Source organism: Haliotis rubra, unplaced genomic scaffold, assembly GCF_003918875.1.
Source record: "Haliotis rubra isolate DU_JTF1 unplaced genomic scaffold, ASM391887v1 Scf281, whole genome shotgun sequence".
NCBI classification, from domain to species: domain Eukaryota; kingdom Metazoa; phylum Mollusca; class Gastropoda; order Lepetellida; family Haliotidae; genus Haliotis; species Haliotis rubra.
Window position 1 is genome coordinate 393356 of NW_025766903.1, and position 24947 is coordinate 418302.

Genomic DNA, 24947 nt, shown 5'->3' on the forward strand with positions numbered 1-24947 from the left:
AACGGTAGTAGTGCAGTAAACGGTTCTACTGGAGTAAGCGGTTCTAGTGCAGTAAACGGTTCTAGTGTAGTAAACGGTAGTAGTGCAGTAAACGGTTCTAGTGTAGTAAACGGTTCTAGTGCAGTAAGCGGTTCTAGTGTAGTAAACGGTAGTAGTGCAGTAAACTGTTCTACTGTAGTAAACGGTAGTAGTGCAGTAAACGGTTCTAGTGCAGTAAGCGGTTCTAGTGCAGTAAACGGTAGTAGTGTAGTAAACGGTTCTAGTGCAGTAAACGGTTCTAGTGCAGTAAACGGTGGTAGTGCAGTAAACGGTAGTAGTGCAGTAAACGGTTCTAGTGCATTAAACGGTAGTAGTGCAGTAAACGGTTCTAGTGTAGTAAACGGTAGTAGTGCAGTAAACGGTAGTAGTGCAGTAAACGGTTCTAGTGCAGTAAACGGTTCTAGTGCAGTAAACGGTAGTAGTGCAGTAAACGGTTCTAGTGCAGTATACGGTTCTAGTGCAGTAAACGGTTCTACCTTAGTAAACGGTTCTAGTGCTGTAAACGGTAGTAGTGCAGTAAACGGTTCTAGTGTAGTAAACGGTCCTAGTGCAGTAAACGGTTCTAGTGCAGTAAACTGTTCTAGTGTAGTAAACGGTGGTAGTGTAGTAAACTGTTCTAGTGCAGTAAACTGTTCCAGTGCAGTAAACGGTTCTAGTGCAGTTAACTGTTCCAGTGCAGTAAACGGTGCTAGTGCAGTAAACGGTTCTAGTACAGTAAACGGTAGTAGTGCAGTAAACTGTTCCAGTGCACTAAACGGTTCTAGTGCAGTAAACGATCCTAGTGCAGTAAACGGTCCTAGTGCAGTAAACGGTGCTAATGCAGTAAACAGTAATAGTACAGTAGACCCTGTTAGTGCAGTAAACCCTGTTAGTGCAGTAAACTGTTCCAGTGCATTAAACGGTGCTTGTGCAAAGAACGGTGGTAGTGCAGTAAACGGTTCTAGTGCAGTAAACGGTGGTATTGCAGTAAACGGTTTTAGTGCAGTAAACGGTGGTAGTGCAGTAAACAGTAATAGTGCAGTAAACGTTTCTAGGGCAAAAAACAGTCGTAGTGCAGAAAACGGTTCTAGAACAGTAAACGGTACTAGTTTAGTTTTGTGAAAGTGCTGTTTTATTATTCAGAGAAATTAGGCGTTAAAATTAGACGACCCAAAGTAAGCAAAGTATCCGGTTTTCTTGACATACAAATATCATCAAACTATATATAAACAAATTGAAATATTCCAGTACAGACTCAGACGCAAACACAGACACATATACAAGCGCAGACACATACAATAGTGGTTTATGAGACAAGCATTATTTCACCACCAGCACCATATGTCTATTACGTAAGGAGGCCGCTGAGTCATTAACATAGTCTAAACAGGTATGAAGGGGTGAACGAAAATAGGTAACAATTTCTCAAAATGCATAGCATCTACCTGTCTACCTTCACAGATTATTTTACACCACCAATAGAATATATTTCAAACATAATAATAATTATATATGTATAACTGGATTGTCTTTACAATTTTGATACTGATTCTCTAGTTTTCTGGACTTTACTCTCATTTCTCGTGCATAATAGATAAAACGAGCTAGATTGGTAATGTCTTCACTTTTCTTCTTTGATTGGCATTCTTTGCTTGGCATTCTAGAAGTTGAGGAGATGAAGAATGAGGACTATTTTTATGAATATACAACTTCTTTATTCTGCATAGGCGACGTTTCGACGTCGATTCTACTGTCGTATTCAAGCAAGTGGTACATGAGAAGTAATAGATGAAGGATGAGGCGAAAATGAGTTGTTTATACAGTAGAAGAGTTGATAACAAAAGGGATCATGTACAATGGTTGAGTTGGGTTACATGAAATTAATTCAGCTAGTCTTCAGTTTTGTTTTGTTTAAGGATATTGCTAAAAGATGTCAGATCAACTGGCAAATTGCTATTCATAAATTTATCCGAAGTTCTTCATAAGCGGACATTTCAACAAATAGTGATATTCATCTTCTAAATCTACTTTACATACAGGACGATTTGCCACCTTCCTACGTTATTCTTTAATAAGAATGGAATTTATATTCTAAATTGGAGGACAGATACACCCTTGGCTCAAGGAGACTCTTATATTCTATATATAGCTTATAACGTGAACTGTTTTCAATAGTTGATGTCTAATTGTGGTACAATATGCTAATCAAGCCGTCTTTAAATATGAGGATAAAAAGCACACTGATCTCGACAGCTTGTGGAAGCCAGACAAATCCAAAGCCGTGTGAGCAAAGTATATGACGGATCTCAGACGCCCATGTGTGGTACCCAGCGGCGTCTAGTTAATACAACATATTATATGCCTTTTTCGGAATGGTCGAGAACTAGAACCAATGTTTCATCGTAAGAACATTGGAGAATATATAAACTGGAAATCCACCACATTCTTCATAGAGGATCGCATTTGGTGTTTGCGGACCGACATTTAAGAATATTTTACATGCTGGTAAGTGATTTTCTTTCATTGCAATCATATCTTTTAACACACACACACACGCCAGTTTTCCTTGGCAGCTACTTTTCCACCTCTCCTAATACCTAGAACTTTATTTTTTAGAGTTGTTTAAATTTACAGTTAATCTCCACTTATCTCCATACGATTCTAAAGTGTCCAGCTGGCACTGAAGACCACCAGTAGTATCGGACAGAGGAATTACGTCATCCGCAGATAACAACATTAACATTTCAACTACCTCTGGAAACAATTGGATTCCACGTTTACCATAATTTTATTTTATATCAATAAAAACAAGGTATGACTTTTCCCTTTTTCTTCACAGATTTTTCCCGATGATAGCATACAATGTGAAGATATGGTCAACAAGTGAATAGCCCTGCCGAAATCCAGCTTGATATTTAAAAACTTTCTTCCATAACATTTGCCCATTTGTTAGTCCTTCATTTAAAGAATAAATCCTTCGATAATTATCGGGGTTATGTACATCGCCCTTTTCGTGCAAATCAACTGTAATTGCTTTCTCCACATTACAGTATGTCACGTCAAAATGACCAGAATTATTAATGAACCTGTGGCAAGTACAATAGAGACTCATCATTTGTCAAATGGCCCATCATTGAAAGGTGCTTATAACGATACCCCTGTTTCAAGAATAGATACTTCTGGAAAACGTATTAACGACAAGGCACGTCATTAGTACAGTTATGAAAACACGATGACACACGTTGTATTTTTCCATGTCGTATGGGTCGTCGTTACAACGTGTTCACAATAATAACCAGCTACAGAGCATGAACTTGTTTCTGTATGCAGGTTAAACTAATGTTATAAACCGAACTAACTGATTTTGTATGGTTTGTTCAGGAACCATCATGGCGACACCGTACAGCATCCAGACCGGGGAGGCCAAGACTCTCGGTGTGTCGGACTTCCTCGTGTGTGGAGCCTCCCTCGCCTTCACCCTGGGTATAGGGCTGGCATTTGCCATAAAGAGCAGGAAAAGCCAGGACCCGTCAGAATTCCTCGTGGCCGGAAGGAGTATGGGCGTACTTCCGGTAACCTTGTCCTTGGTTGTCACGTTCATTTCAGCGTTGACCTTATTAGGATTACCCACTGAGACGTACATCCACAGCACCATGTTCTGGTGGTTGGCCCTGGCTATGCTGGTCGCAGTGGCAGGTTCAGCTCACATCTTCAACCCGGTCCTGCATAATCTCGGCATAACAAGCGCTTACGAGGTAAAAACACATGCAGTATTTTGATACAAAAAGTGGATATATTAAATTATGCAAAATATGTATCATGATACATGTAGTGTCGAAATGGCATGTTTATTTAAAATATTTAAACGATATTTCACTTCAAACTGAAATGGCATCATAAAATATCAGTTCATGCCGTGAGTACGTTCTGGGCGCGTCTATGACATATTTCAGACTGAATATTGAGAAGCTATACATACCATTGTACCGTCTATGCTAATCACTGCGCCATTTCTGGTGTCCCCCGCCGTGATGTTGCTGGAATATTGCTAAAAACGGCGTAAAACCAAACTCAGTCAGTCAGTCAGTCTAATCACTGCACACGTCGTCGCAAATAGTTGCACATTGCTGATGCAAAAGCCACTCACTCACTCCACTGTAACAAATGAAGTCGGTCCATACCCGAAGATGAACATAAGATCTATGATACGTTAACATGTTGTAGATTTTCTCGACGTTAAAAGTTAAACGTTTCCATTTCAGTATATGGAACTGCGATTTGGGGCGACTGTGAGACTGATCGTGTCCTTCTGCTGGTTGTTTCAAACTGTAAGTTGTGACGATTGAACGTGGCGTGGTGTGGTGGTGTGGTGGTGTGGTGGTGTGTGGCGTGGCGTGGCGTGGCGTGGCGTGGCGTGGCGTGGCGTGGCGTGGCGTGGCGTGGCGTGGCGTGGCGTGGCGTGGCGTAGTGGTATGTGGTGTGGTGTGGTGTGGTGTGGTGTGGTGTGGTGTTTGTGGTTGTGTGGTTGTGTGTTTATAGATTTTTGGAGGATAAATAATGTTTCAATCAAATGTAATGCATTTTCTTCTAGGAAATGTTTCTATTTCGGGCTGATACTAGAACCGAGGCTAACGTTGAGAAATGACAATGGAAATATGTTCCACTTGATTTTCAGATGTTCTATTTAGGCAGTGTGCTGTACGCCCCATCGCTTGCATTGAAAACATGTAAGTAACTGTGGTTACCTTTGTATCCTAATGCAGCATACAGGTAAGTCGATACCTCTAAACGGATTCATTATACGTACAGTCTTAATGAGGATACCTTGTGCTATAGGTTGCAAACACACGCACGCACACGTATACGTACGTGCAGACGCAGACGCACACAAGAAGTGAAGTGAGAGAAATGCGGTTACTAGAGTCACCTGTGAGGTCTCAGTTCTGGGCTGTCAGCAATGGTATGCACGTGTTTACATTCCTTCTGTAACTGTTTCAGTTTCTGGTCTGGACATGTGGGTGTCTATACTGTCGGTGGGCTGCCTGGTCACTCTCTACACGTCAGTGGTAAGATACGCCTCATGTACGTATGTGTTAATGGACATACGTGTTTACGTAAAAGCGTAATGTTATGACTGAAGTTGCGCCTGTAAGTGTGAAAGTTACTGCCTGTGTATGTCTGTGTGAGTGTTCCAATTATCAGATGTTGACGAAATTGTTGAAACACACGAGCCCCTTTGGTGTTGACAAACCTAGCAATATTCCGGATTAGCCAGTTTCTCTGCGCAGGGAACTGCTACGCCATTGGCCTGATGTGTGTGTGTGTGTGTGTGTGTGTGTGTGTGTGTGTGTGTGTGTGTGTGTGTGTGTGTGTGTGTGTGTGTGTGTGTGTGTGTGTGTGTGTGTGTGTGTGTGTGTGTGTTTATGTCTTAGTGTATCTGTGTGTCTCTGTGGATCGCAGGCAATGGTGTCGATGACATTTGTCAATCCGGTTTCGCCATTCGATGTAGGGGTAGGGTTTTATATATATATATGCAGACGCCATGTTTACATGCTTTTCTTCACTACTGAACCAATGTGAAGTTCTTTGTTCTTTCCATCCGTCTTGTGTATATATTTTGTCAGGGAGGAATGAAGGCTGTTCTGTGGACCGACAGTTTCCAGGCTGTCATCATATTGGTTGGCCTCCTGTCTGTGGTGATCCAAGGATCAATCGTGGTGGGAGGGTTCGGAAGGGCGTGGGAGGTTGCCAGCCAACACTCCAGGATAAACTTCCAAGAGTAAATACACTAGTGATTTCTACTTGATCAGAAGGCGGTAGATGCAGCAGCAGAACACCTGCCTCAGACGTGCATAATGGCGTGGGATTGGATATGGAGACTAGAGATTTTTACAATTTCAAATTTTCAAATTTTCTTAAACTTTAGTATAAGGTAAAATTAAGGTCGGAATTCAAAATTAACAACTGCATTTCCCGGTTCATCGATAACTTGACTGTGTGGTTGGTTTACAAGTCACTGTCACATGGCAGGAGTATTGCTGTGTGACGTCGGAGTGTGTATAATATTATTTACTCTTTCCAGCAAATTGTGCCTATGGCGGGTTTTACCAGTAAGGCAGGAGAACATGCTTACTCTGGATGTCATCACTAATGTCCACTGATCCCCGTCATTTTACAGCTAGTTGCCCCTACCTTTATTTTAAATAATTAACTGGACAATATATGCAGATGGGTGTTTTGTTTCTATATTTTCGGGGAGGAGTGAAGGGATTCTCGTGTGATGATAATTTGTAGATATTCAGGAAGACATGACGATATTGGCCACTGCAAATGACATGTAAATAATAGCGACTAAACACTTTTCATATTCATAGGAAATGCCTACTAAAGCAGTGTGGTATGTACAATTCCGGCTGTATCAGGATCATGTGTTCGTGAATCACTATCAGATAGTAATGATATAGGGTGTTTGTGCATCCTGCTCACCGGTAGTTCAAAATGCAAAATGTCGTCAACTGTTCATCTAAAAAAACACGGGACCGAAAGAATATAATACATATAACATTCAACAAAAGTGGCAATTTGTAATCAATCGGGAATAAAACCGGAGGCTGTTTGGAAGGACTCCACCTCAAAAAGTAGTACATAACTGTAATTCCACTAAATTATTACCTGAAGACACTGACAGATTATTGGGTCTCCAGTCTGCTTAACTAGTTCAAATCCCAACATTCCATTATACTGTTTCCATTCTGTCCAATACTACTTGTATTAAAGGTGTTCTTTCATGAGCACTTCAACACTCCATTGCAATATTAAACGTCCGTTTCTATAAGACATCCCTCTAAAACGTGTATGTTTATGACAGTTATATATGTCATCCACCTCTTGGCCGTACGCCTGTCTGATTTATCCTTCCCAGTTTATCCTCTGATCGTTATCTATTTACATATGGAAGGAAGACATGAGCCGGTTCTCGCCTCTGGATAGGGTTACATTATGTCTGCCTGTCAGTACACGGTGCCATCCAGCATGCATTCTGTAACGAGTAGTTGGTACTGAGGTTTTATATTGGTTGAAACTGTCATTACCTGGGTACACCGAGGAATACAAACATGGTGCTGGTTGTAGCAGAGTATTCTGTTCGGAGATTACAGCAATGATGACGTCACTATGTCGTTGGGCAGTAAACCTATCTAATGAGTAAATACATTCACAGACGATTTGACCTAGTTTTTAAAAAGCGGAGAAGGAAGGTAAGCCCGACTCAGATGTCGATTCTATATCAATGTCTTCTTGACAGTGTTATGTAAAAACGTCCACATCCTGTCGCGATACCTCCCTGGCAGTGACAGCCTGACACCGTACATCATTTAGAAAACAACACTCTCTGTTGCTACGTGAAGAAACACATCTATTCACTTTTCTCTTTTTCAGTTGTGCATTCCGCCAATGACAACATCGCGCACTGACTTAACCCTGTCAGACCGACATTAAACAGGTTTATCTTCTTTTGCCCATTTCGTGGCACACACTTCGAGAGCATCCTAAGATCTTAAGGGTGTGACACCTACTGGAAGCAGGTTGTTCGCTGTAAGGGCGGAACTGACCAAAGTTGTTGTCAAACTTAGAGAGGTCAGCTGTGATTGTATGACAACCAGTTGCATAAAGCAATGTAGTGCCCTTAGCAGCCACAGGTACCTAAATCACCATCCACACATTCCAAAACTTGAACAAATTCAAACTTGCAAAGTTCAATTTCAACTCGTGTCAGAATTCATGTTTCTTGATCGATTCTTCCACGAACCTACACACAGTCTGATGCTCACTCGGTGATGTTACAGATTCAGCGTTGACCCCCGCACCCGCCTCTCCTTCTGGTCAGTGGTGGTGGGTGGCGGCACCACGTGGATGGCCTACTACTCCGTCAACCAATGCCAGATACAGCGGGTGTTCGCCTGCCCATCACTGAAGGAAGCACAAATGTAGGATATCAACCAGGGTATTGTACGTGTGTCTTATTAGCCCAGTTGGGAATATGTGTGGGCGTCAAACGAGGCAGTGATTGATATTGTTTGGTACAGACAGACAGACAGACATATTGTTTATAATAAGTCTCACCTCATTTACAGAAATTAAAACAATATAAAATAAAAACATAAGATGAGCCACCATTAAAAGGATTATGAGAGACTATTTACACATAAAATTATACAGAATATAAATATAATGATATATGATATAATAAAATTTACATATGTTAACAGACTAATGTTAAAGTTGGCGGCGTCGTTCCTTTAAAACATCAGAGCAGGTCTTGGCTGTTAATTTACTTAAAATGGACTAGACATTATAAACAAAAACTTTTCCACATCTGTAAAATTGATAAAGTTATTGTCTAGAAATTGGCACTTATCCAGCAAACATTTTGTAATAGACTATAGGACACAATACAAGTACATGTATTTCATCTTCAACAACATTCAAACAATTACAACACACCCTCTCATCCACAGGCATATTACTAAAACGTCCAGTTTCTATTGGTAAGGGGCAACACCGCATCTGAACATAGCTAAAGCCCTTCTGTGTCCTCGTGGTATGTGTTCTGTAACATAATGCTCTGCTCCATAGTCTATCTTAAAGGCTCTGTATAATCGAAGTTTATTACCTCCCTTGCCATCTCGACCAGTCGGACAATCTATTTTCTTTTTCTATTCATTAAAACATTTTTCGTGTACTGCTTCCTGGACTGTGTGCACAATTTCCTTCCTCCGTAATCCATTATCAACTTCTGTCAAATCAGTCAAGTCTAGTGATGACAGTTGCAGGTGTAAGCGCTTTATCCAGTTTGTTTTCTTTCTTGAAGCCATCTGTTTTGTCCAGTTAAACATCTTATAAGTCAGTCTGTCTGTGTTTAAGCAATGAAGTCAAGTGTACATTCTCATGAGAGAGCCCCAGAGTTTCACTGGTGTAGGTGTCCATCCCATGTCTCCTGTCACTGCAGCGTTGGGGATAGATTTCCGCACTCCCGTATATAATTTCATAGCTCTGTTTTGTACAGTCGTTGCGTATGTACAGTTTGAGGTCCCCCAAATCGCTGCTTCGTAGTCAACTGTCGACCAGACCATGGCGTCAAAGAGTTTCCTGTATGTGGGGTAGTGCATACCGCCCATGGACTTGAATTTAGAAATCAGTAGACCCAGCGCTCGACCTGCTGAACTAGCTACAACCTTGGCCAACCTTGCGTAGTCTAAGTGTTCTGTTATCAATATGCCTAAATAACAGTAACTGTCTATTGACGTAGGACCACACTGAAAAGCACAAGTCGTTCTTGGCATATTTACAGGTCTACAGTGTAGAACTTTTGATTTATCCGAGTTTACAGTCATGAAATTGTCATCACACCAGTTATGTAAAATGGTTAAAAGTACTTTTAGGTCCTCTTCATCTTCAGCTAACAGGACCAGATCGTCTGCATAAGCTAGCACAGTCAGTGTTTCGTCAATAAACTTCACACCAATATTGAAACTGTTTATGGTAGTTATCAAATCATTGATGTAAACGTTGAATAACAGAGGGGAGAGAAGGCATCCTTGTTTAAGCCCACACTTGACGTTAAACCATTCAGTCATATTTCCATTTATTCTGACACAACTCTTCACACTCTTGTAAAGGGAGATAATAGCTTCATACATCTTTACAAAGATTCCAAGATCAGACAGTTTTTTCCACAATATAGACCTATCAATATTATCATAAGCCTTTGTAAAATCTATGAATGCTAAAAACTTCGATTTCTTTAAAGATTTACGAGTTTCCACTATGGATATGAGTGATGATATATGTTCTACTGTGGACCTGCCCCTCCCTGGTTTCTGTATACTTGTACAGTCTTGTATTCAGCACCGAACAGTACAGTTTATAGCTTGAATTTGTCAAGGAGATACCTCTGTATGATAAAGGGTCATATTTATCAGCACATGATGACTTCGGGATAGGATTGATGATACTCATAGCCCATTCACTCGGTTTTTTCCCACTAGCAAAACACGTGTTAAAATGTTTATGTAAAAACTTTATACTGGTATTATTTTTCAAAATCTCAACAGGTATGTTGTCACATCCTGGTGATTTCCCTTTCCTCGCTGATAGCACAACTTCATTCACTTCATCCAACGTGAAGGGGTTATTGAGCCGAGATGTATAGTCGTCTGCGTCGGTTACCTCCCTTGGCTCCTGTGCAGAAATGAAAACCACATCAGAGTTACCGTTATTTAACAGATTACTGTAACTGTCTTTCCATGTATTCAACACGGTTTCCTGGTCCCCAGACAAAGTACCATCAGGAAGTCTCACCTCAGTTGGAATAATGTGAATTCTGTTAAAACCAACTCCAACTTTTCTTATCTTTTTCCAAAACTCATTTTTATTTTCCTCACAGAGATTTTCCAATCCTTATAAACTATCTTTGTTGTAGCGTCGTTTACATCGTTTAGTTTCTTTATCAAAAACAGTCCTCTTCTTGGCATACAACTCTCTTAACTTCCGTTTGCGAACGTTATTACATCTGCACCATTCACTTTCAGCTCTACACAGTTTCAGTCCACCAAGCTTTCTTCCACAACTACTTTCTCTTATTTGGTCCCCAGATGAATGTCACATGTTTTTGTGGCAGCGTTGACTCGATTTCCTGCTCAACTGTAGTTAGGAAGTTAGTATAGGCTACATCCACATCCGATTGTTCACAGAGTGACAACTCCAACTTGGATATAGTGTCATTAAGAATCTGTACACACAATGTAGAGTCTAAAAAGGATTCAGGCACACATGTGACGTCATATCTCACACATGACACACTGGGCTGAGTACTGTTACCTATGTCATCCAGGTTCCAACGATGAAGTTCGGGGGGAATTTCCATGTTCCATGTCAGTTCGGAATGGTCTAATTTAGTAATAGCCTGTGCACTCACAAATCCCACACAGTTAGCTGACTCAACTAAATCACATACCGGTGTAACACCAGAATTAGAAATACGATTAAAATCTTCATATGCACATAAACAATAGTCAACGACAGAGTCCCCATTGCCTGAAATACAAGTAAAATCATTTTTTTCATTTTTTCTCCCATTTACCATACAAAAATTTGAATTTATCAAAAATCAGCTAAAAGATGTCCATAACGGTTTTTCGTCGCATCAATAACTTCTCTGCTTGGAAGCGAGTCCACACCCTCAATGTGATCTAGGACGTCGCCACATCTGCTGTTTAGATCACCACATATATAACCAATATTATACACATGGTACTCAGATATCTGAGTGAGGAGATTGTCATAAAAATCAGATGCATCAATATTTCTTGTAGAATACTCTGGGGTTAAATAACACACACAGATGCAAAATAAACATGTACTGTCAGAACATTCGATGGATGGGAGATAAATATATCCTACGTCACACAATGGAGATTCGGGTCGACGTGGTCAATCATCGGCCCATAGTGCGGTTAGATGGCCCGATGTCGCCAATCACTGCATATCCGCCACATGCCCAAAACAAGCATTTTAGCTGAAAAAATGAACGACCTTTGGTCAGCTGTTGTACAGTGTTCTATGTTGTACAGTGCAATGTGTCTGAACTACCTTTGGTTGGCTGCTGTCGTAAGTCTGCGTTGTATGTTGTACAGTGTAGTGTTGCTGAACGGCGTTTGGTTGGTTGTTATAGTCAACCTGTGTGATATGTTGTACAGGGCAATGTGGCGGACGGCCTGAGCCTAGCAGTTGTACTCAATCTGTGTTGCATGTTGTACTGTCGCACTCAATGGGTGTTGTATGTTGTACTGTTGCAGTGAATGTTTGTTGTATGGTGTACTGTTGTACTCAATGTGTGTTGTACTGTTGTACTCAATGTGTGTTGTATGTTGTACTGTTGTACTCAATGTGTGTTGTATGTTGTACAGGGCAATGTGGCTGAACGGCCTGGGCCTTGCGGTTGTAGTGAGTCTGTGTTGTATGATCGGCGTGCTGCTGTTCGCCTTCTACGAGGAATGTGATCCACTACAGTTTAACCTGGTCGGAAGAACAGACGAGGTGAGGACATGCCACACTTCTATACATCCCCATACGCTGGTGTAAATGGTGTTACGAATGTTCAGAAGTGTTGGGCATTAGCATCAGTCTGTGTCGCTGTTTGTTGTTGGATTTGTTGTGACTATTCGACTTGGCATTTGTTACCATGAACTTATCCTAAGTGAATTAGAGAATGTAAGTAATGGATACACTGAGATTGTTATTCTGTTGTGTTTCCGTATTACAAATATCATATTGCAGAATGCCAATATGTAAATATGAAACGTGTATATATGTATTCATGATATGCGATACTTACAATGCGCAACTATCTGATGATTGCATTACGTTGTCATATATTATGGTTCCTAAAGCAGTCAGTGTTAAAGACGTATTCTTCACTAAATCAACATTGGATCATGATTGGTTAAAATAATATAATTCGTCTGGTAATTTGAGAAAAGATTTTGGTCAGAGCTTGTGTACAGTAGAAGCTGTATAATCCGACACTCACTGGGGCATGTCGGATTATACAGCGTGTCGGATTAATTCATTGTCTCCTTGCTTGAATACTTTTCAAACACGTACATACATTGTAACTCGCTTATATCATGCCGGGACTTAACGTCAGCAACACATTCAGTGTCTACTGAAGCACTCTCACCGCTAACTTTAAACTGCTTTTATCGAGTTATTAGTTCTAGAAAGAGCTGAACTCTCTTTGTGTATCAACAAGTACAACGCATTCAAAATGTACAACTCCTTGTCTTTTTTTTAATGTCGTTACTGACAGTCAATGACAGTTTGAATTCTTCAACCTTGATACGTAAAACCATTGGTGCTAGGAGCCTCAGATTTAACCTCCCTTTACAAAATATAAGTTTAATGCGATGATGAGTTTCCGCATGGAAACAACAAGGTGAGTCAAAGTGTTGTGCCAAGTACTAATACCAATATACATGCCCTTTACAAATACAATTACATATATTAGTACAACAGCCAATACACTGGTCTACATGTCTGATACCAAACCTATAGTACGGTAATATGACGGTATCATGACGTGTTTGTTTAGTCCATAAACCGATGTTATGATGCGCTTATATGTCGGTTTATAAACCGATGTCATGAGGTGGTGAAGCAGGGTGTTTATAAACCAGAGTCACGATATGCTTGCGTCGTGTGTTGAGGTACCATTGTGGTGGCATGCCACCTATCTCAGAACATTGTTTGAATATTCATATTTCTGTTTTAGGCGGGCCTGTTGTGGTCAAAAGATTGATGGAAAAACGTAATCTTTAGCAAACACTTTACACGGATGGTTCATGCATTTCAGTTGGTTCCTCTGTTTGTGATGGACATCTTGGGACATCTGCCAGGTCTACCTGGAATCTTCCTATCCTGCGTCTTCAGTGGCTGCCTCAGGTATGACATTACCACTCCATCAGTTTGCCAGTATTCAGTGTGGCCTCTATCAACATCCATAGCTGTTACACATCCGTGTAGACTGACCCCCACTTGTATTGTTACTGTAGCACCCTGTCCTCCGGCATCAACGCCCTGTCCGGGGTCCTCCTCCAGGACTTCATCAGACCTCACTGCGCCCGTAACATCAGCAGCATCACAGCGACCGTCATCACCAAGCTGTCAGGTGAGTGGCACATGTCAGAGTACCACGTTGGGCGGACGTCCACGACGTCCCGATCCAGGTCTTGTATGTTGGAGAACACAATATTACCGTAGGCCATATGCTGTGTATGTTCTCGCTAACTTCAGTGATGCATGGCATCATATGCCAATCACCGTGTCGATGCTCCTGCCATCAATCTTGTGATTGTCTCGATTGTTTACAGATATTTCATAGATTGTATAATGCAGTAATAAACAACAAACAAACAAATTTAAAAAGTGTCAACTGCAGTAGATTCCGATGTAAACAAGAGTAATGAATATCCATGACAGCAGAAACAAAGACGCATATCCATTTTACGCAAGAGCAACTAGCCTCTTTAAAATCAGCAGCAGGCATACAACATTCGTATAAAACAGTATGAATCGTCAATCGTCACGAAATAAAATAGTGAGACATAAACTGGCCATGAGCAACATCACTTCATCTCCGCCCACATCACTAGCAAGGATAACAAGCGTCATATATGAAGAGCAAGTGGTCGTAGAGTAATTGATGTGCAATGTCTACTGTGTGTCCAACTTTTGTGTGTTTCAGCTGCAGTGTGTGGGTTTGCGTGCATCGGACTTGCCTTTCTCGCCGGTAACTTTGGCAACATGTTACAGGTGAGTATTAGATCATCCCTGGGTCCGTCCCGAAGTTCCCGACAACAGCACAACGTGTAGTTGGAAGACGAGGTTAGTTTGCGATCAACCTTACTTTATCAGTCGTGTCCAGTTCGTGTTACACAGTATGGACGGGTAGTGTCGGTCTCTTTGACAACATTGGTAGTTAGATCCCTCGGTTCCAGATAATGTCACGTGGTGTAGATGAGTAAGGTAACTATGAAATCATATTGCTGAGATCACTCGTTTCTAGTCAGACGCACACGGAGTGGCTGTTAAGTGTAGGTCTCTATGAGATTATCCGTACTTAGATCGGCGTCATACCTTGTGTTGACCAAGTACAGGTTCCTATTGGTATCACCTGGTGTAGACCGGAAGTATAGGTTCCTGTTAGCGTCACCTGGTGTAGAACGGAAGTACAGGTTCCTGGTAGCGACACCTTGTGTAGACCGGAAGTACAGGTTCCTGTTAGTTTCACCTGGTATAGACCGGAAGTATAGGTTCCTGTTAGCGTAACCTGGTGTAGACCGGAAGTACAGGTTCCTGTTAGTGTCACCTGGTGTAGATCGGAAGAACAGGTTCCTGTTAGTGTCACCTGGTATAGACCGGAAGTATAGGTTCCTGTAGCGTCACCTGTTCCTGTACAGGTTCGTCACCTGGTGTAGACCGGAAGTACAGGTTCCTGTTAGTGTCACCTGGTGTAGACCGGAAGTACAGGTTCCTGTTAGTGTCACCTGGTGTAGACCGGAAGTACAGGTTCCTGTTAGTGTCACCTGGTGTAGACCGGAAGTACAGGTTCCTGTTAGTGTCACCTGGTGTAGACCGGAAGTACAGGTTCCTGGTAGCGTCACCTGGTGTAGACCGGAAGTACAGGTTCCTGTTAGTGTCACCTGGTGTAGACCGGAAGTACAGGTTCCTGTGTAGCGTCACCTGTTAGCGTCACCTGGTGTAGACCGGAAGTACAGGTTCCTGGTAGCGTCACCTGGTGTAGACCGGAAGTACAGGTTCCTGGTAGCGTCACCTGGTGTAGACCGGAAGTACAGGTTCCTGTTAGCGTCACATGGTGTATAGTGAAGTACAGGTTTGTGAGATGATCTGTAGTGAGATCGCTCGGTTCAGATTCGTGTTATATTGTGTAGAGGGCAAGTACAGGAAACTGTGAGATCATCCTGCTGATTGGAGAATGTAACAGTGTCTTTCAGTGAATCATTGGGTTTAATATGAATGGTGATTGTGGAACAATGTTCCACTAACCTGTGTGTGTTTCAGCTTTCCTACATAATCATGAGTGTATTCGACGGACCTGTGTTTGGAGTCTTCATCCTGGGAATGTTCTTCCCGAGAGCCAATAAATGGGTGAGTTCAACTTCAAAGGGTATCATCAGATTCAATGCGTTGTTTTCCACCAAGGTAAAGAATTACATGTGGATTACATACCTTGAACATATTGACAGTACAAATGTTGCAGTGGATTGTAGTGCTATGAAAAGTGTAACACTGAATCAAAAGCATGGCCTGTCCAGTACAACAATAGGTATGTAGTGTGCCACGTGTTGATTCCCAAGTTAAAGCAAATACAGCATTTTACTGGAAATAACAGTAAAAGGTTAAAAAAAGTATTTGGGTGTGAGACCAACACATGTTTTCTTAGATTAAATAAGTTCACAAATCAAGCCACAACAAAGGGATTTATATTTGCAGGACTAATGCAACAGCAGTGATTAGAGCAATAAAGACAGAGATGGTAATGTATACCTCACTGCAACAATAGAAAGTCTTAACTTCAAAATATACTAAGCTGAGTATCCACACGATGATCTCCACACGATGCTGCTCCCTGCGTCACTGGACTGTCTAAATATCTATCTAAATATAGCACAAATCTAAATATAGCACAAGTCTAAATACAGAACAAGTCTAAATATAGCACGTCTAAATGTAGCACAAGTCTAAATATAGCACAAGTCTAAATATAGCATAAGACTAAATATAGCACAAGTCTAAATACAGCACAAGCCTAAATATAGCACGTTTAAATGTAGCACAAGTCTAAATACTGACATGTCTTGACTATCATGTTTTTGGAATATCGGCTATATCACTCTGTTATGACATGGGTGTTTGTGTCACAGGGGGCTATCTGTGGCTATATGGCCAGCCTTGCCTTCACGACGTGGATCTCTGTCGGAGCATATGTCAATGGCGTCACAGGCCCAAGATTACCCTTGTCTGTTCATGGCTGCAACTGGAACGTTACCAACACCACGATGCCAACTACCACCTTGCCCCACACAGCGTCTCCTGAAGAGTAGGTGTACTTCATCTTTGATTCATTACTTAGAGAATAACCAACGAGGTACGAGTGATTACGGGAAATATGCCCGAGCTGAAGTAATGTTCACAGTGCCGAGCCTTGGCGAGTTGAAGTAATGTTCACAGTGCCGAGCCTTGGCGAGTTGAAGTAATCTTCACAGTGTCGAGCCTTGGCGAGTTGAAGTAACCTTCACAGTGTCGAGCCTTGGCGAGTTGAAGTAATGTTCAGTGTCGAGCCTTGGCGAGTTGAAGGAATGGTCACACTGTCGAGCCTTGGCGAGGAGGCACTGAACATTATTTTAACGAGGGCATATTTCCCGTAATGACTCGTACCGAGTTGGTTATTCTATTTATTACACATAATGTAATTTAAAAAGAAGAACCACGAAATAAAAAAACACCTGGAGACAGACTTGTGGCCTCAAACAGCTGATTCGTATTCCTGCGCGTATTAAATTCCAGCGGTAATAACATTACTACGCTATGGAAAATAGTACCATGTAATATCGCTTTAAAATACAACAAAATATTTTTTAGGGAATAATTTATTAACATTTGTTAATATGATAAAATCGATCTTTTAAGTGCAACATCACTGAACGTAATAACAGCTAAAACGTTATTTGATAAAGTCAGTGCGCCGGAACATCGTTCATTCACGACTGACGTGTGTCTAGTGACGGGCTGACGGTGTAGTGTTGAAACACACTTTGGCAAAAACCTGTCAGCTTGGAGGAAAGTCAACGGTTAAAAGTTAGGAAATCTTAAAGACAACCATTCCACGAATTCATCTAGAAAAGGTTTTCTGTCAACAAACCCAACAGGTTTAAAGATTAAACAACATATTGTTCTGTGGAAGGCGTGTTACAGTCACGCCATTGGTCCCAGTACAGTACAGCAGTTCCAAGAAGGATAACTCTAGTCGGAATCCAAGTCAATGTCAGTTTCTGCATCGGAGACTGGGACAAACCTCTCGGATTGATTACGAATGCGTGGATAAAAAAATCCTTTAGCACTGATTCCAATAGGAAAGAAGCTGTTTTCTGGTTCGATAGCATGGACGCCGTGGCAGATCGACTCACTTGTCACACTTGAGGTAACGCCTTTACTCAGTATCTTGCTAATTCTATTTCCCCGAATTCAGTTTTAACAGTGTTAACAAACAGGTTGTACGAATTCAAGGGCTGTAATATTCTTATCAGTCTTCGTATTAGGGTTAGTGATCGGGGTTAGCCTAATGGCGGCCATGTTTGTTTACAATGCAAACGATTGTTTTGGTTTTTTCAAGGTTATTTATTTAAAAAAGACTACTATTTATAACGCAATTTTATTGCAAATAATGATGTCTAATAAAAAGAGTATTCATATTCTTTAACTTTTATGTCTTCTTTTTTAAATCTCGGAATGTGTGAGTACAGCACGTTCTAATTATCAATGAAACGTTGTCAATGAACTTGAATCATGAAAAGTAGTTCCGTCAACCAATCATAGTTCTTCCCTGCTTAGCTGACAAATCAACGTTGACAATCACTGAAAAGCACATGTGCGATTATCACTAAATCACCTGTGTATCCTAGCCCGAATGGGTAATAAGTATAGGTTAGCGACCCTCTGAGGGGTGATATGGATTTCAACGCTCGAGGCGCAGCCGAGAGCGTTGAATCCATATCACCCCGCAGAGGTGTGTCGCTAACCGTCATACACTATGTGGACTACACTTTTCACTTGCGTGGTAGATGACTTACCTTTTTCCTAATGGTATCGTCCATATATCGCCCCTAGGTAGATATCAAACCAATTAAATGTACTCTGTGTGCTCGTGATTGCGAACATTCGTCAAAACGTAACCTGTCCATGCCATGATCTCTAACGACCATGTGCACGCTTTTTCCGAGCATATCAATGCAGTTGTGTGTGTACTTAGTGAACCTGGGTGACAGTCGTTGGCAAACATTACTAGTAGGATCATGCTTTCTGACGAGTCTGATGAAGAATTAGTTCATGCGTCCCAAGTCATAGAGTCCCAGCTTGGTATAGAAAAAACTGCAACAGGTGAGCGTTTTGTTGAAGCGAATGATGATGAAGTTTCAAATCGTGCATTGGAGGTTATACCTACAAACACTCAACGCCGAGACAAATTTGCTGTTAACACTTTTCAAGCATGGCTATAGCTATGAACAATCGCCGAAGTTCACACAGAAAGTTAACCTGCACATTAGAAAGCATGTCAGAACAAGAACTGGGGAATTTCATGTCTAAATTTGTCGTTGAGGTTCGGAAGCAAAACGGGGAGCCTTACCCACCAAAAACACTGCTGCAATTAGTAATGGGGATCCAGTCTCAAATTAAACTACAAATCAAGAGAAATGTGCATTTTCTACAAAAAATGAAGCCTTCGAAGAATTTCACCAGGTTCTTGATGGGGAAATGAAACGATTAACACGTCGTGGTCTGGGTCAGGAAGTTAAAAAAGCCGAACCATTCACAGAACGGGAGGAAGAGTGTCCGTGGAAGTCAAAACAATCAGGAGATCACAATCCAAGGGTACTGTTGCATACAATTCTGTATTTGAATGGAAAGAATTTCAGCTTACGTAGTGGTCAGGAGCACAGGCAACTGAAATATGTGAACTCGCAGATTTCTCTCAGGAAAGATAACACAGGGCGAGAATAGTTGTTTTATCGAGAAGACTATTCCAAAACTGTACAAGGTGGGCTACAACATAGGAAACTCAACCCGAAAGAAGTCAAACACTACCCGAGTTTGAATCCAGAGAGATGTCACGTAAGGCTCTATAACAAGTACCTCTCCCTCTGCCTTACCGACGGCCATGATGATGCCTTTTATCTCCAGGTTTTGCAGTCGCCCACAGACAAATGCTGGTAAAAACCTTTCAGCTATATCTAACATATACATGTAAAGATTATCACTTACTGTTATTAATTATGATTTAGGAAGTAATGTTGCCCAGTACTATTCTATACTGTTTTGGTTTAAGTACTAGTATTAAATTGTATTACAAAATAGTACTTTCGAATTCGTACCTATTAATTTAGTAGTAATTATCTAATTATGATTTGCATATATATAATTTAAGTAACTAATTTAGAGAAAAATATTTTAAATTGACAGTCGAGTGTGTTAAACATAATTACCAGAGAAAGTAACGTCAGAATCGATCAAGTCATGTGATGTTCCATTGTTAAACTTTCGCCCGAGTTGGTATGTCCTTAATAAATGTCTGTGATTGGAAACTTCTGTCATTTCTTCCAGTATTTTGCTAATGTTACTAAAATGCGTATTTTCAGGTACAGTAGGCAGCCCTTAGGACATAACACGCTGCAGAAGATTGTTCCCGAGATGTGTGCCAGGGCGGGTATTCAAGGTTATAAAACCAATCACTCGCTACGTGCTACAACGGCTACAAGACTATACAATGCTGGTGTAAGTGAACAGCTCATTATGGAGCGTACTGGTCACAGAAGTGTTAGAGGTTATGTTATACTGAATATTCTATAACTCCAAAAGCCGATTTTAAAGTACAAAAATGAATAATTTACCGTGAAGGTAAAATGCAGTCTTTTTAAATGTTTCAATATAAAATATATATGTAAAATATGTAACAGATGTGTAACAGGTAAGTTTTAACTTTTATAAATTGTCTCTTTTTTCAAAATAGGGGTCCGTAGTTACACGAGGACGAGCGAGGAGCAGGAGAGTATGGTCAGTGATATTCTTAATACCGACCCTGTTTCTTCTGATAAGGATTCTGAGCTGACTGCAGTAACCGAGACAGTAACTAAAGAAGCCGCCCAGATGGGTAGGAACACTGCCCCTGAAACATCAACTATTGCGGTACCTCGGTCCGCATGTCCAGAGCTTAGATTCGAGAACTGTGTTGTCAATTTAGTTATGAAGTGAACACTGACAATAAATAAAATGTAACACATTGTGTTTTCTTTCCTAATTTGTTGTGTGTTGCGGTTAGGACTCTTTCCACAGTATTAAAGTGCTGAATTTTTCTTTATTAGTTTGAACACTTCCAATACACGTGCCGGGGTTACTATATGGAGATTACTTCTTACGTGCCTTAAGTTTCGAAAATTCCATCCTTCGTCTCCAACGGCTATCTTACAGAGGGAATTTTCGAATATTGAGCATTATTCGAAAATTCCCGATGTTCGATATCGAGTGAAGATACCTACGATTCCGAGGCGAAGCCGAGGAAAAGTGAGGTATCTGCACGAGAACACATCTTATTTGTATACAGCGGTGAAAACAAATATACCTCCACATAGTAACCTCCGCACGTGAGGTTTTGGTGTAGCTATGGAAAAAATCAACCTGTTGAAACAATGGAGATATCATACCCTAGTGGTGTATTCGTTGTTATTCACCATTGTGGTGATACGGGGCAGGTGACGCATGCTAATTAAAGTGGTGTTAACCGTTTGATACATGTTGATTTCATCTGGATCAGCAGCTGCCTCCACCGTACTGAAAGTGTGACCTGTAAATGCTATATGTACTGTTTGTTTCAGGGACAATTACCTCAGCATCTACCGATTGTCATTTTTGTACTACACGGCGTCTGGGGCCATTGTCAACGTTACCGTAGGCGTGGTCGTGAGTCTAATCACAGGTACAACGCCAGTGGTTTGAAAGCCAAGAATGGGTAGCGTTTCAGAAGTCCATTAATAATACTTACAACACATAGAATACTGTCTAAATATATTCACATAGGAGTCTCACAGAGATCTTTATTTGTAATGACTGACAAACCCAACCGACAGTAACGTCTGATTTGGACAGAACGCTGTTGAGTTTACATCATTGTTACAATAGGAGCATTATGGTTTGGACAGAACGCTGTTGAGTTTTCGTCATTGTTACAATAGGAGCATTATGGTTTGGAGTGAAAAAATGAAATTATCGGATTATCTTTCCACGATTAAAAGCTAACAGGCCACGGCTGAAGACTCCACCCTTCAGGACAAAGGCCTATTTGCCAACAGCACTGAATTACCTACAGCATCAGTTACAACCCTCTGTTACCTCTCCCTTTAGGATATTGGCACCCAGTTTCCACAGACCCTGAACTAATCACCCCGATCGTCAACTACCTGTACAAGTGTCGGCAGAAGAAACCTGACAATACAGCTGCCGTGAGAGAGGTAGGGGACGACTCGGGGGCACTGTGCAACTTGTACCTGATTGGCGTCAAGACTGGCTATATGTAACACTAGTTAAATACAAGTATCACTTTGACTTCCTGCAGCTGTTACCTGTCAATAAAGGTAAATAAAGAAAACCTGATCAGCTAATTGACAAATAGACACGTCCACATAGGCACCATGTTATCTTGGTATAGCTGGACTCCGGGAGAAACCAGGCATATTACTCCATATTAACTTCGTGCTGAACACATGTACAGTCAAACTGATTGTATGTTCCTGTTCTATAGATCCACGGAACAAGCACGGAACTGGTTTAGTCCAAGACAAATTGTGGAACCAGCGTTGGACTGAAGTAAAGGCGTCAAGAAAATATGAAAAAGCCCCAAACACACTTTTGTCATTTTTAAAGGCAGTTAGAGTCTGGACCACATATTTCTAATGACTGTAATTGATGACATAGATGAAATACAATGATTGTTGTATCACATTCTCTTCACTGGTTTAAAAAGGAATCGGCCATCGCCTCCACCTCCCGAATATTCAATGTCAGTGTATTCCTGCTCATAACACCTGAAACCTGTCCCCGTTACTCTGATCAATATCCAATCAATGACTAATCAATAACTAATCAATGACAATATGTGTGTACATATCAAGGAGAAGCAACAAGCACGTGTTATTGTAAATCAACTTTATGGGAATTTTTTAAAATAAAAATGTTAATTTATTGCGTTCACTTGGTTGATAGTTTTCCACGTCAGTCCAGAGACTCTTTATCCGGCATTATCTTCTGGTCACAAACTAAATCGTAAACATATATATTGATATGTGTGCTACTTTAAACTCCAGTGGGATGTACGTAATAACTCAACTGTTGCAAACACAATCAATTGCATTCTTAAAACTTGGAACTGATCACCAATCAAATTCTTTTCCATTTTCATTCCTAGCTGTTTACTACTTGCCATACACCCACCAACACCTCCCCCACTCCAAGGCTTGTTACCCTTCTACCGTAAGTGCCTGCCCTCGTACATTTCTTTCATAATTTACTTCAACGACACATGTATATACTTCGTCTGTAAAAGATAAACCACACACCTATTTTCTGTAGTAGTCATACGGACATGTTCCACATACCGGTTACGTACGCCGAGACTGTGAGACCACCCTGAAGACTGACCGCAGACGGGCAGTTGCTATACGTCTAATTCTGTTCAGTTTTGCTCTCGACTGTCCTTGACACTAGTTACAACGCATCCACTGCAATGAAGCAACAACTATTTATATCATGGCAGATAGAGCAAACAGCCTCACAAAACACCAACTACAATATAACATCCAGATAAAACGAAATATAGTCTACAGACACAACGTAAAATAACTATATATTCTACAGAGACCAGAGACATGAACTAAAGCCTCTCTACCCACATTGTACTGTTTAGGCATGAATATGTTGTATGGTGTAGAAGAGTTTCGATCAATACGTGACGTAATGTAAGTGGTAACAGATACATCCAAGCTGTAACAAAACCATGTAATCATGCACATCCTAGGGCTGGTCCACAGATACAGCATCTCGGGATAAGGTTTCCAGTTATCTTGAAGCTGCTGCTGCAGAGGTAAGACTTACATCCAGTTTTATTCTACATTCGCTAAAAGTTATTTGTAGAGATAATAATCTTACCAGCACAGTAATAATGTACTCCATATCATTAAGTCGGGCTTGAATGTTTACAATCCATTCCCATTTCCATTCTATCAAAATATTTCAACCAGAAATTATTGAGAATTTAAAGATTGTATTTTTTTTTTCCACTCATTACTCACGTATTAAATGTGAATATTAGCAGAACATAACTCCAGATTCAAAGACAGGTGAACAGTTAGTATTTTGTCAAGTCACCATGGGCAGTTATGCAGGCTTCAATGCGGCGGGCATACTACTGATCAAAGAAGTTAGAAAGTCGTGGTCCATGCTGTCCCACTATCGGACCATCTCTTCTTTCATTTCAGCAATATTTGTCAGATTTTTCTTATTGACACTTTCCTTCATAAGTCCCGAAACATTTTCTATTGGATTTAGGTCAGGGCTATAGCTTGGCCAATCTAATAATGTCATATTTTGGGTCCGAAACCAGGCCTGTGAATGCTTTGAACGATGTTTTGAGTCGTTGTCCTGCTGGAAAATCCAAAAATTTCCCTAGAACACGTGAGCAGATGGAAGTAACTGTCCCTCGAGAATATCTGTGTACCGCTCATTGTTCATATTTTCCTTCAAATACACAGAGGGGCGTTGCCCCTAACACAGATATGCCACCCCACACGTTAAATTTCGGACTGTACTTTGGGCGCTGATACAAAGGTTTATCAGTTTGTTTGGTCCAGAATTTCAGTGTCTTAGGAAACAGCCACACAGAACTTTCATCTGAGAAAATCACATTGTCCCAGTTAAAATTTCTATGCTGTAAGCACCAGTTTAACCTTCGCTCCTTTTGTTCAGGTTTCATGATCGGTGATGGAATTCCTCGACTTTTCTGCCAAACCATTGCATGCAGATCAGTTCTTATTGTCTCCTTACAGACAGCCACAGTTCCTCTATCAATCATATCCAACCTTACGTTTTCTAAACTCCTTCGTTTGTTTTTAGAAACAAGAACACCAAGCCGCCTCCTGTCACCGACAGTCAATTTTCTGGGCCTACCTGCGCCTCCCTTGTGCTCAATGCCATATCCACTTGCAACATTTTTCAAAATACGATAAACAGTGGACAAACGGATGCCTGTTCTACTTGAAATCACTTTAGCTGATCTGATGTCCTTGTTATAATACTCTAAAATCAACTTCCTCTTCTCTAAATCATCCATACTGAGGATCACTGAAAATGTCGTCCGCTAGCAAGTAAACAAAGGGAGATAACTCTTCACAAACTAATGAAAAAGGATTAACGGAGTTGTCTCTCTTGAAAGAAACCAAGCACTTGATAGCTGGTCAAGGTTGTTTATACTAGAAATCCAATTAAACATATTCCTAAAATTCTCAATAATTTCTGGTCATACTATACCT

At 40.9% G+C, this 24947-nt stretch overlaps 1 protein-coding gene across 1 annotated transcript; it reads left to right on the forward strand.

Moving 5' to 3' along the window:
• The first annotated feature begins 3407 nt into the window (after positions 1 to 3407).
• LOC124281249 (sodium-coupled monocarboxylate transporter 1-like) lies at positions 3408 to 22573 on the forward strand. Its single transcript, XM_046717277.1, has 14 exons — positions 3408 to 3773; positions 4694 to 4745; positions 5017 to 5084; positions 5643 to 5797; positions 7863 to 8003; positions 11985 to 12114; positions 13430 to 13518; positions 13629 to 13744; positions 14321 to 14388; positions 15658 to 15744; positions 16521 to 16696; positions 21243 to 21343; positions 21769 to 21875; positions 22166 to 22573. The coding sequence occupies exons 1-14, from the start codon at positions 3408 to 3410 to the stop codon at positions 22193 to 22195; spliced, it is 1686 nt and encodes a 561-aa protein (XP_046573233.1). The 3' UTR covers positions 22196 to 22573.
• The last annotated feature ends 2374 nt before the right edge of the window (positions 22574 to 24947 follow it).

Coding starts and splice junctions, on each gene's coding strand:
- LOC124281249 (XM_046717277.1), top strand. CDS start 3,408: ATGGCGACACCGTACAGCATCCAGACCGGGGAGGCCAAGACTCTCGGT. Junction 5,085..5,642: donor TCACTCTCTACACGTCAGTG/GTAAGATACGCC, acceptor ATATTTTGTCAG/GGAGGAATGAAGGCTGTTCT. Junction 14,389..15,657: donor ACTTTGGCAACATGTTACAG/GTGAGTATTAGA, acceptor TGTGTGTTTCAG/CTTTCCTACATAATCATGAG.